We start from the raw sequence: 12,275 nt of genomic DNA, 5'->3' as shown, positions 1-12,275 counted from the left end.
AAAATTCTTTCAGCAAATTATAACTTATTTAAGATAAATTAAATGTTAATTTGTACATACATCGGTTGATATTGATCAATTAAAGAAATAATATCACTCTTAAATTGAACATATTAATATTCAAAATATTTTTATTATTTTAAATTTTATTTAAATGAAATAATAATATATATATTACATTTTAATTAAAAAATTTCAATTATTTGATGGTATAAATTTCTGTAATTTTAAATTGATAAACCGTTCATGCACTTTTCTATCAGCACACTCTTGAGGATCTGGTTTTACCCTCCAACTGAAATTAAAGTTTTTCTAAACGTAGTAAAAGATCAACTGAAATTTATGAATCTTTTTTCATGAATTTACCAGAGAATGCCAAACCAGCTGTTGAATCTTTGGTTCAATAGAGTGAATTTGCATTACATAAAGGATTATAATCTGAAACAATGGCCATTACACCCTGTAAAATGGGTAGTGTACTTTCATAATTCTGTGACTAAAATACTAATCTACAAGTATACAGTGAAAAAATTACAGATGCCATCTCCCAGCAATATGCTCGACAGGCAGAGAGACATGTCCATTCACCTTGCTTGTCATTTCCCCAACAATTTTCCAAAACATTTTACCCTGCTTATTTTGTCTTATGATACCCCCAAAAGCTTCATCATATGGCTCAATAGTACCAACATCATCTTCTTCCTGTATTTTCTTAAAAAGGTACACATTGAAAAAAGTGAATTAACTGTCTGGTGTATATGTATGCACAACCTCATGCATCTTTCATTCCTTCTTAGGAAAGTTCTAATCACCTAAAAATGCCAAGAAATGGGGACAGCAAATCAATTTGTCCAACAAATTATTCAGGGCAATAGACTGAGGTCAGCTGCATCACCTCTACTTTGCTTCCCATGAAAATGGAATTACAGTAATCTGACCCTTTTAACCTTGACTAGTCGCAAGATCTTCTGCATCAGACATGCATCCAGTATATTTTTCTACACATTGCAGCCGCAAGCAACCAGTGCCCAGTAAGGGACAAGATCATTGCAACCGAAGCGGACTTTATCGGGAGGCTTCGAGCCTTGTGTGTCAGTGCCAACCCAAATACATAACTTTTTGGTTCTCCCAAAGGCTCTTTCAGTTATTACCTTCGTTTCCAAGTAATCCGCTAACTGCAGTTATGAGTCTTCTCTTTCTCATTTCCTTGAGCAAATCGGAAACAGCTAGTGTGTTACTCTCCTTGAGATATCCTCTAATCAGAATATCAAAAACTGCAGAATCTGGAGTCAATCCCTTCTTCAAAATAACATCAAAAACATGTTTTGCTTCAATCATTAAACCTTTAGAAACTAAACCAAAAATCAGTGAGCTGTAAGTTAACAGATCTGGTTCCAGACCTTCTTGAACCATTTTATTCTTCAACTTAAATGCATCTGCCAAATTCCCTTGCTTACATAGACCGGCAATCCAAGAAGTATATACATACTTGTCTGGGGTAAATCCTGCCTCTGACATCTCTCTGACAACCTTCTCAACTTCACTTAACTCTCCTGCCTTGCACATCCCATCAATTAGTACAGTATATGAAATTTTGTTAGATTTTTCTTTGCAGAAATAACCTTTAGCCTCACAAAGATGTCCATGTTTGCAGAGACCATCCATCAAGCTTGAAAGAGTCACGACATCAGGCTCAAAACCCTTATGCAGCAACATCTTATACACATCTAATGCCCCCTTCAAGTTCCCAGACTTAAAATATGCATCCATTATTGTTGTTAACACCATCCCATCAGGAACCAGTCCGCTCTGTACCATATCTTCCAGGAACTCAATTGCTTTATGTAGCTTACCATTAATGCAAAGACCTGCTACAACAGCACCATATGCTGGCATATCAAGAGGTATATCCTTATCAGACATTTCACTCAAGCACTTCATGGCATCATTGACATCACCTTTCTTAAAGTATCCACCAATCATGGAAGTATAAACAACAGAATTGAATTCAACTCCATCTTTTAACATTTTTGAGAACACACACTCCGCTTTTTCCATCATACCTTGTTTGCATAGACCATCAATCAAAGCTGTATAAGTAACAACATTTGGCAAAAAAGAAGCCTTTATCATTTCTTCATATAATCTAAATGCAACTTCCAAATTACCAATCTTGCAATAGCCATCAATCAAACAAGTATATGAAACCAAATTTGGCAAAACCCCAGCTCTCCTCATATCTTTAAACACATTAAACCCCATACACAAATCTCCCCATTTACAGAACATATCAATCCAAGTGCTGTAGGTAACTACATTCGGAAGATAACACTTCAACATCAAACTCATATACACAAACACTTCATACCTCATTTTCAGCTTACAGAACCCATTAAATAATATGTTAAACGTAACTAAATCCGGCTTAAACATAAATTGATCACTCGCCCTAATCGTATCCATCAAAATACAAGCACTCCTAACATCATCTCGCCGACAATAGCCATCAATCAGCGAGTTGTACGTTACGATATCAGGCAGAGACCCATATACCGGCATTAAACTTACAAGATTTTGAGCATAGTTAACGTGTCCTAATTTGCACAGAAAGGAGATAACTGAGTTAAAAGAAGAAGCGTGAGGATTGTAACCTTTGTGGAGAAAATAAGAGAGGATTTTTAGGGATAGAGCACCGCAGCTTGCTTTAGCGAGGTTATGGAGATGATAGTTGCAGGCAACGGGACTTGGCGACTGCGAGGTTTTTTGCAAGATAGAGAAGAATTTAAGGGTTTCTTTGATCATTCATGGATGGGAGGAGACTGGTGTGCTTCTGGCTTGAGCCAACAAGAAATTTCACCCTTAAAAATAGAGAAATTCAGATGGAGTAGTAAGCTTAAACCCTGCACGAGTTCATAACCTTAAACCCTAGAAAATTTAAAAATGCCAAAGCAGAGCCAGGGGCTTAAAACCCCGGGGACAAGGATTACCTTTAATGAAAAAATTAATTGCCTGGTTAACAGTTGGATTAGCTTGAAATTACATGCTTTTAAAATATCATTTTTAAAATTATTCATTAATAAAATATACTAATTTCTATTTTAAAAAATCAATAATATTAATGAATTAATTAACATAAAATTTAAATATTTAGTGAAATAAAATAAAATATAAAATACTATCTTTAAAAAAAATAAATTAAATTAAATTAACTGTCCTATTAATATAATTACTTATTCCTCAAATAGCCATGATTATTCGGCCCCATTCTTTTCACGACCAATCAAAACAGAGGCTTTAAAATTGGGATCAATTAAGAGTTACACTGTACAAAACCCAAAGTCATCTTTGACAATTGATGGTTTAATTGGACTGTTGGAAAACGAATAATTAATAGTTAGCTTTTTGCTAATTATTAATTTTCAAATTTAATTTAATTTAATTATTTTTTTAATTAAATCTTATTACATAGAGGATGCATTTCAGGGTTTTTATATCCTTAATCTTTTAAATATAGATAAAATAATTCATCATTTGCCTAAAATCTATATGTATTTAATTAAATAATTTATGTTGAAAAAAATTTCGGTACATATATTTATATTGTTGTCTTAAAAAGTACAATTAATTTAATTAATAATTTAATAAAATTGATAATTAATTTTAAAATATTAAATTATCATAAATTTAATACGTAAAGATAAAATTATTTTTTTTATTTAATAAAAAGTTAAATTATACATAATAAAAATATGTACTTTTTTTAATGTGTTATGATCTCCAATTTAAATAATTAAGAAATTTTTATTCCTCAATTCAACATAAAATCTCACATATTCTAAAATTATTGTAAATTATAATAATCAAACTATAACTATCAAGAATAATAAATTTCACAATGAATTAATGCATGTTTTTGCAAAAAAAATTATTTTATTTTAATATGAAACGTAATTTTACGTTTTAAATATTTATTTAAATTTAATTATTTAATTATAATTTAATATTCGTATATATGTCTTTTCAAGCTAATAACAATACTAATTCTTTTAATCTCGAATATTAAAATTATAATCATAAATACCTTAAAAGTGTAAAGCACAAATAAAATCCTCCATTGTCCCCACTTATCCTAAAACAATCCTTATACACTCAAAATCATTCTAATGAATTATCCTAAAAATCTTATATTAAAAATTACTTTTACATTTCACTACATAAGAAAAATATCGTCACTATTTTTTAATGGAGTTTAACTATTTGATTTTAAGAGTGGGTGGGTTGGTTAAAAAATGACTTTTTAAATATTAAAGTATTTTAAGTTACTTTGAAATATATAATTTAAGTTTTAAAAATAGATAGTTACGTGCTTATTATAAAAAGAAAATAATTAATTTTATAAAAAAAATGAAAATATATAAATTTATCTTAAATTAAGATTTTTTTTTTAAGAAATAGAAACGTAGTTGTTAGAGTGATTTTAAAAATCTAACAAACACTATTTATTAAAACAAAATATTTATAATGATTTTTTAGCGTAAAATAAATAACTTAGGAATGTTTTTTCAATTGCAATTCTAATTTAATTTCAGAAAATATGAAAATTTAAAAATATATATATTTTTTAATATAGTTGATGTAAAAATCTTATAAAATATCAATTCATTAAAATACAAGCATAAAGATCTTCTTCCCAAAAGAGCTAAAAACCAAACTTATTGGGGCATACATTTCTGACCTTCCTGTAAAAAAGAAAAATCTTCTTTTACCATTTAAGCTACCACTGTAATGGGATTAGTGTTTTATATCAGTAAAACAAGCAGGAGCATGAACAGGTAGGCTTCAAATTAAGCAAGGCAGATGGGAGAGGAAGAATAAAAAAGATTTTCATGTTGGATAAAAGTGAAAATAAAAATAATAATTATAAGTAAGAATGTGAATATATATATATATATATAAAATAAAAAATAAGAAAGCAAAGGAGAAGAGCAGGTCAAATGTCAACATCAAAATGCCATTTGAATATCAAACGTCTCCATTTGTTTGTCTCTGATATCAACAGATATTTTATTTTATTTTAATTTTTTTAAAAAAAAAATTTTAAATCACTGTTGAGGGAAAAAAGAGGAAAACACAGTTTAGGAAACAAAAACCCTTTTAATTTCCTCTTCTTAACCCAGCAAATAATCCTTTATCAAACAACCCCAGGACCAGCCCCTCTTTTTTTTTTTTGTTTCTTTTGAAGTATTGAACACACACCCTCTCTCTCTTTCTCTCTCTCTCTCTATATATATATATATGTATGTATATACACATTCTCTGTCTCTCTCTCTATATATATATATACACACACATAGATATATATATATTGATTCTTGAAGGGATAGCAACGTTATGAAAAGGCCAATTTTGCAGCCTTTGCTTTTCTCCTTTGATGTTTCTTTATTTTATCTTCTTAGAAACTGCGAGAGAAGTTTCATTTGAACCAACCGGGTGTTATTTGGTTCAATTTAAAAATTAATATGATCTGCAAATTTAAAATTTTCAAAATTTTCAAAATATTTTTCTTTTATTTCAAAATAATAATTTACTCACTTTCATGAGAAAATTATATATTTTCTACTACTTTGCATGTAACGGCCCCGAAAATTTAAAATGGAATGTATATTAAAAATATCAAATGCGGAAGCGAAGTTAAAAATTCGATTAACATCCCTTACACTAAAACCAAAAACGTGCTCACAATATAAAAGATCAAACTACCTAAAGTAGAAACTTGAAAGTAAAAATTACAAATATGACTATGGAGTCTTTAGGCGTCCCCTTCGTCGTCCTCCTGCGGAACCGACTCGGGAACAATGTCTTCCTGATATGAAATGATTAAATAAGGAATGAGCTACACTATCCCAGTAAAGACATCACGATATCTCACCGTCACGGAGGTAAAGGTGGGTAGAAAACACAAAAAGACCAATGGAGCATAATTAACAACAAAACCTTTTATCAATAATAAAACTTTTACCATTCACTTACCTTGGTGAAATTCATAAGACAATATACGAAAACAATAACATCATCATCATCATGAAATCATATATAAACTGTATAACGTAATACTTATCAAGCATTTCGTAATTCAATCGTTACACAATGTATTTTCCTCATTTACCAGCCCACTAGTATCCATGGGGATCTATAGGGGTCCCGCTACCCGTTAACCCTTAACACTTGAAATCATATTCCAGGGTCGTCCCCATACCCCGTCCGGTATGGGCGCCAAAACACATAAGATCTCTATACCCCGTCCGGTATGGGAGACCACAATCCCGGTAGGGTTCCCTACGGACCCGGTCCGTCCACCATCTCCTAGGATATCTAGTCAGACTGACCACATTATACAATTACTCATTTACATAATTTTTTATTCTCCTTTCCCTCAGTCAGCATTATCAATCCACATACAAACAAGCAAAATGGTAATTTATGCCAAACAGACAACATACAGCATCAATATCCCAGTTATTCAATCCATAATCAGTAAAACAGTAAAATATGCACACGAAACTATAAAATGAAAACATCAAACCTCATACTGCATTTAAAACTGTAAAACATGCCAAATAACAGTTAACCGACAAACACACTAGACTCGGGCTCCATTAGCGACCTTAAACAATTTCACGCATTCGTTGGTTCATGAAATACCGTTTTATCATTTATTGAAATTTAATACCGTGATAGGAAACAGGGTGAGGGGTCCTTACACGTTTCGGGGTCCGAACACGGCTTCACAGTGCGCCTACAGGTTGTTCCTAATTTTCCCTGAATTTTTTCTGAGGAACTGAAACGCACTACTGGTACCTGCACGTGTTCCAAAAAAATCCCAAATTAGGCCCAGGGCCCCTTTCGGCCAATATCGAATTTCTGGCACGGCGGCTCCACCGTACTCCGGCGACGGCGCCGCCGCAAGCGGCGGTGATTCACCTCGGTTTGGCCATTTTCGGCCGTTTTCGGCCGTTTCCGGCCGAATTCGGCCACACTTGCATCAATTCTTGCGATTAAACAACTCTAGGGCCCTCGGGGGGCCAAAAAATTACGGAAAACCGAAGCTTACCGGCGGCGGTGCTCTCGGGTGCGGCGGCTCTCCGGTGAAGTTCGTGTTTTGGTGATTCGGCTCCGATCAACCTGTAGAGAAAAGAATGGTGATCACGGTGATATAAAAATTGCATTAAAGCCGGGAAGGGCCTCATCGGAGGCAAAAATCGAGGAGGGGCGCGGCGGCGCCGCTGGGCTTCGGCCGTGTTTTTCGGTCGTTTGGCCGGGATTTTGGCTCCGATTTGGCCACAGGAGAAATCAGCATGGAAAAACGAGTCGGGAGTATGAAATTTACCTCGATCGACGGTCGGAAATCCCTCCGGTGCGGCGGCGAGTGACGGCGGCTGGCTTCTGGTTCGTCTTCTCCAGCGAGGGCAGGCGGCTAGGGTTTGTGGTCTGGTGTGGGGGTCTTATTTATACCCTTTTGCCTTTTGATCTCAGCCGTCCATTTTGATTTAATCTGGGCCGTCCGTTTTTGATTGAATCTGGGCCGTCCGTGCGATTGCATCTGGGCCGTCCGATCGCGCATACGCGGATCGCCAACGTGGCCCGTCCCGGATCGACGTGGTCTTGCCACGTGGCAGGTCCCGGTTGGCCGGGACTGCTGACGTGGCTGCTGACGATGCCCCGCCGCCCCCCCCCCCCTTTTTTTTTTTTTTTTTTCTTCTTTTTCAATTTCTCGAGCGCTACATTGCAAATTCTCACTGTTTTTGTTTTGTAGTTAAATGGGTATTTAGTTTAATATACATATATACACACACACACACATATACATACACATTTTTTAGTAGTTTCGATACTCAATAAAAGAAAGGTACAAGATGGTAAGTCAAAAGTATTCAAGACTCCGAGTCATAACCACGTAATAATTATCCAAATTCGAAAGCTTAAGTGTTAAATTACCAATAATAAATAATTAATCTCGTAGCTTTAACCGTATAATAAACAATTAATCCATCATTATACATAATATTCATACAAGCATGCACACGAATAGTGAATAATTTATTACGCCGAAAATACAATAGTATTTTTCTTTTTGGCAAAGCAACAAAATATTTAATTATACTTTCAACTTCTTGCACTAGTTGCCATTAAGTTTGTATTATCAACATAAATAATTTTTAATAGAAATTCACTGCGTGAAACCATATTATAAAAATTTAATGACAAAATTAACCATATAAATTAAAATTTTAACTAGTTTTAAAAAATTAAAACATAACTTATTAAAAATTACATCTTTTTAACTTCAACTAAGTAACCATGTTTCGTAAAATTAACGAACTTATAAGAACTAATACCGAATAAAATTTACAATGCTCTTAATTTTACCAGGTGACCAAATTTATATGCTCAAAGACAAATCATGGGTATTAATTTTAGGATAAAACCCAAATTCAAAAAAAAAAAACACTAAATATTAAATTTTAAAAACAATTTGTACTGCCATAACTTTATAAGGAAAAGGAATGTGTAGGGAAGTAGGTTAGTTTAATTTTGTGGTATGGAATGGGGAACCTATTTTTTACACGTGACAGAAAGTGTTTTCTTTGCTTAAATAAATTTGATATGCATGTCTTGTCTCTCAATTTGTATTGCTATTAAGGCATTATAAAGGCAGGACCCATAAATCCCTCAACCTCCTGGCAATTGCAAAATTGGAGGGGTCTATGCTTGTGCTACTTATAAGCAACCATCACTTTATTTTATTCCAACTCCTGATGGATGTGGACAGACATTTTTCTTTTAAATAAATAAATAATTTTTTTTTTTTTTCTTGTTCGTTTAGGGGATGGGCGGTGTGTATTTTTAATTTTTTTTTTCTAAATTTAAAAATGATTATAAATATGATTTAAAATTAAAATTATAATATTTCAAAATTTATGCTACAATCCAAGTTTTTTATTCTTCATATTTATTTTGTTATATTAATTATTATATTTTTTATTAATCATTAATTTGTTAATATCTCAAAATATGATATTAAAATATACTAGGGTATTAAATATACCTGATTAAATTATTTAAAATAAGTTAATAGTTTTTAAATTTTTATTCCATTTTCTTTTACTTTATACTATATATATATATATATATTGTTTTCATGTTTATTTTATTATTGTATCATAGAATTCATATTTTCGATTTTAAATTAAGTATTAGGATTATGAATTATTTAGTAATATTTCTATTTAAAATTGTATTAAATTATAAATTAATTTAAGTATAGTTTACAAATTAGTTTGTATATTATTACATTTTAAAAAAATTACTGTAATAACCGGGGCTGAAAAACGGTCCGAGATATTTTTTATTATTAAATTATTTTATTAAATAAATCATTTAATTTAATTAAAATTTTGAGAAAACAATGAATGAAGAACGAGATTGAAAATAATTTTAAGAAAAAATTGTAAAAATTTGAGTTCGTGGGTATTCTTTAAAGAAAAATTAGAAATATGAAGTCAAAGTGCAAAAAAGAAAAAGTTCGACCATGTAGGACCGCTCAGTCAACAGTCTCGACGAATCGGAGCATGTCGCGTGGCAAGGCACGCTGACGTCGGTGCCACACGGGCAATCTGCATGCCCCGTGATCGAACGGCCCAAGATCAATCCCGTGCGCGTGGACAACCCAGATTCGTTTTTCCTTTATATACGATTGGACGGCAGAGATCAATATAAATGAACAATACAAATTCGTTTCCTCATTAGAGATGATCAAACGGACGAGATCGATCGCGATGGACAGCCCAGATCAACGCGGGATAGGTATAAATTCTTCACGTCACATGGGAACCCAAACCCTAGCTGCTAACCCCATTCGAAGAATAAGAACCAGATGCTTGAGAATGAGTATGATCACTGACCGTCGTGGTAGTAGAGCCACCATCGGCCACCAAAAAAAGTAAAAATTCTCTCTACTCGCTCGCAATTCGATTCTGAGCCCCTTGAGGCCAAATCGGATCAAGAGGGATGGCGTGTGAGCTGAAAATTGAAGATAAAGCCCGGAGGAGCTGCCACAGCTAAGACCACAAAATTCTTCCGATGAGCCCCTTTTGATTTTTGTTTCACGTGATTTTTCGATCACTGTATTCACCGTCATTTTCTGTGCAAGTTAGCCAAAGAAAGAATTTTAGCCATAAAGGAGGACCGGCAGACCCGCTGCACCCAGAGGTTCTCCCCCACCGGTAGATTCGGTTTTTATGATTTTCTGGCCAACCAAGACCCTCTAACGTATTTTTCTACAGGGATACGATCAAAACCGGCCAAGTCGGGGCGAATTGCCACCGTGGACGGCGGAGCCGATGCTGGAGCATGGCGACGGTGCCGTACCAGAACTCCAAAATTGACCGGAATGAGTTTTAGAAACCCAGAACCTGTTAAGAGGCAGAGTAGACAACTTGACATCTCGAAATACCGATTCAGGTAAGAATCTCTCACTCTATTATCCGTTACAGCAAATTGAGGCTTAACGATATATAATTTTTATATTTTTGTGAAAATTTTAAAAATCCTAAAAATAATTATAGGTCATTAGTGGAGTAGGAATCGGTTAGTTCACAATTATTTGGATTTCCTGTTAATTTTTCTGTACTGTCCTACTTACTTAATTTTCATATAATACATGTACTTAATTTATAGTTTCAATGGTCTTATCGACTTATTTGGTTATGTTGGTTATATACTGTCAGTATGAATGTAGTTTAATTGATATCTGAATATGATATGAGATATTGATATGCGTTGTTGATGGTTTATTAATAAAAATTTGTGTGTAAAAGACTTGTTGATTACCCAAGAAAATGGTGGACAGACCTGGTACATAAAGGACCCTACCATGAATGTTACCGCAGTCGGATGAGGCTGGAAAGTCTCTTACCGAAAAGGTTTTAGAGGTATGGTTTACCTTCATATTAAACACGATATCGAGACAACAAAATGTTTGGCGTCCATTACAAGATGAGGTATGGTGATGACTGATTAATTGTAAAATTGAATATTGGTTTCACGAATAAGAAGAACATCCCTATGGACTCCCAAGGGTACCAGTAAGCAGGTAAGAAAGGAAAACTATTATTTATTATCCTCTTATGCGTGAAAGTAAAAAGTGGTACAGATATGGGTCTTTATAGGTTGTCTTTAGAAAACTCGTTATGATAAGTATTAAACAAACGTTTTCAAGTTTAAATGTATTTCAATAAAGTAATGACTCTATTAGTTATTTTTTTGATTTTTATTAATCTTCAGTTTTTCGTATTTGTGATTAGTGTGATATTCTTATTGGGGTAGTGTAATTCACCATTTCATTAACTATTTCAGATTAAAAGGAAAAAGATCTAGATTCCGATCAACAAGAGGGTTGTGAATAGTTTACTATCCAGACTCCCTTTAAGTGCTAGTGAATGATGTCTTAAGATGCTTAGTTATTCACTCTTCGTTTTATTTCTTTAATTACCATTTGTCTTTTATAATAGATATTTCCGTAACCCTACTGGACAAACAAAATTATTATGTAAGGAATGTAAACCTTAACTCTATTAATTGCTTTCGTATTTAATTTATGAATTTATTTCTATTTAAGTTCCGGGCCTTTAAAGTTTGTATCAGAGTCGCGTTCTTCTGACTCATTCCTTACACAAAGACTTAACAATATCAAATACAAACTATCACTCAACATTTTCTTATGAAATACAAGTATAAAAAATGAGGGGATGAAGATCTCTACTAAATCGAGCAGCCTGGGATGGCTCAATTCGAGAGGATGTTGATCGATTCTTTGAGATACTGGAGAGATTCATCTCTGCCCAGCAGGCCTGGAAGGAAAGAAGGGAGTTGTTTGACCTTCCCTTACTGCCGCAATTTAAGCCACCCTCATAGTGAGAAGATCCAGAGCCACCCCAGTATAACCATGCTCATCCACCGTACCATCCGGCACCACCACAGTACAATATGGTGCCTCAATCACATCATCCGGTACCACCACAGTACAACCCAATGCTTCCACCATATCATCCAGCACCACCACAGGGCCACTCTGTCCTTCCCTACCACAATATAGTTCATCTTCTACGGGACCCAGTTTCACTTATAATGGACCAAACCTACATAAAAAAGTACAAAAGACTAAATTCATCTACCTTTGTAGAGACATCCTCTTTTGAAGAGACCGAGTATTGGTT

General features: G+C 33.7%; 1 protein-coding gene across 2 annotated transcripts; it reads right to left on the bottom strand.

Moving 5' to 3' along the window:
* Nucleotides 1-327: 327 nt before the first annotated feature.
* Nucleotides 328-2,966, bottom strand: LOC110823904 (Tetratricopeptide repeat (TPR)-like superfamily protein). Of its 2 annotated transcripts, XM_088214052.1 has the most exons (2): nucleotides 2,652-2,966; nucleotides 328-2,090 (listed from the first exon to the last, which is right to left on the bottom strand). In XM_088214052.1, the coding sequence occupies exons 1-2, from the start codon at nucleotides 2,800-2,802 to the stop codon at nucleotides 1,141-1,143; spliced, it is 1,101 nt and encodes a 366-aa protein (XP_088070178.1). In that variant the 5' UTR covers nucleotides 2,803-2,966; the 3' UTR covers nucleotides 328-1,140. The 2 variants fall into 2 exon arrangements, with proteins under 2 accessions (XP_088070178.1, XP_021910095.1); XM_022054403.2 differs by having other exon boundaries at nucleotides 328-2,966.
* Between the last annotated feature and the right edge of the window lie 9,309 nt (nucleotides 2,967-12,275).

The sequence above is a fragment of the Carica papaya genome, chromosome 2 (assembly GCF_054855325.1).
Source record: "Carica papaya isolate Zhongbai chromosome 2, ASM5485532v1, whole genome shotgun sequence".
Taxonomy (NCBI): domain Eukaryota; kingdom Viridiplantae; phylum Streptophyta; class Magnoliopsida; order Brassicales; family Caricaceae; genus Carica; species Carica papaya.
The sequence above is the reverse complement of the archived record's forward strand: the minus strand, read 5'-3'. Positions and strand labels throughout refer to the sequence as shown.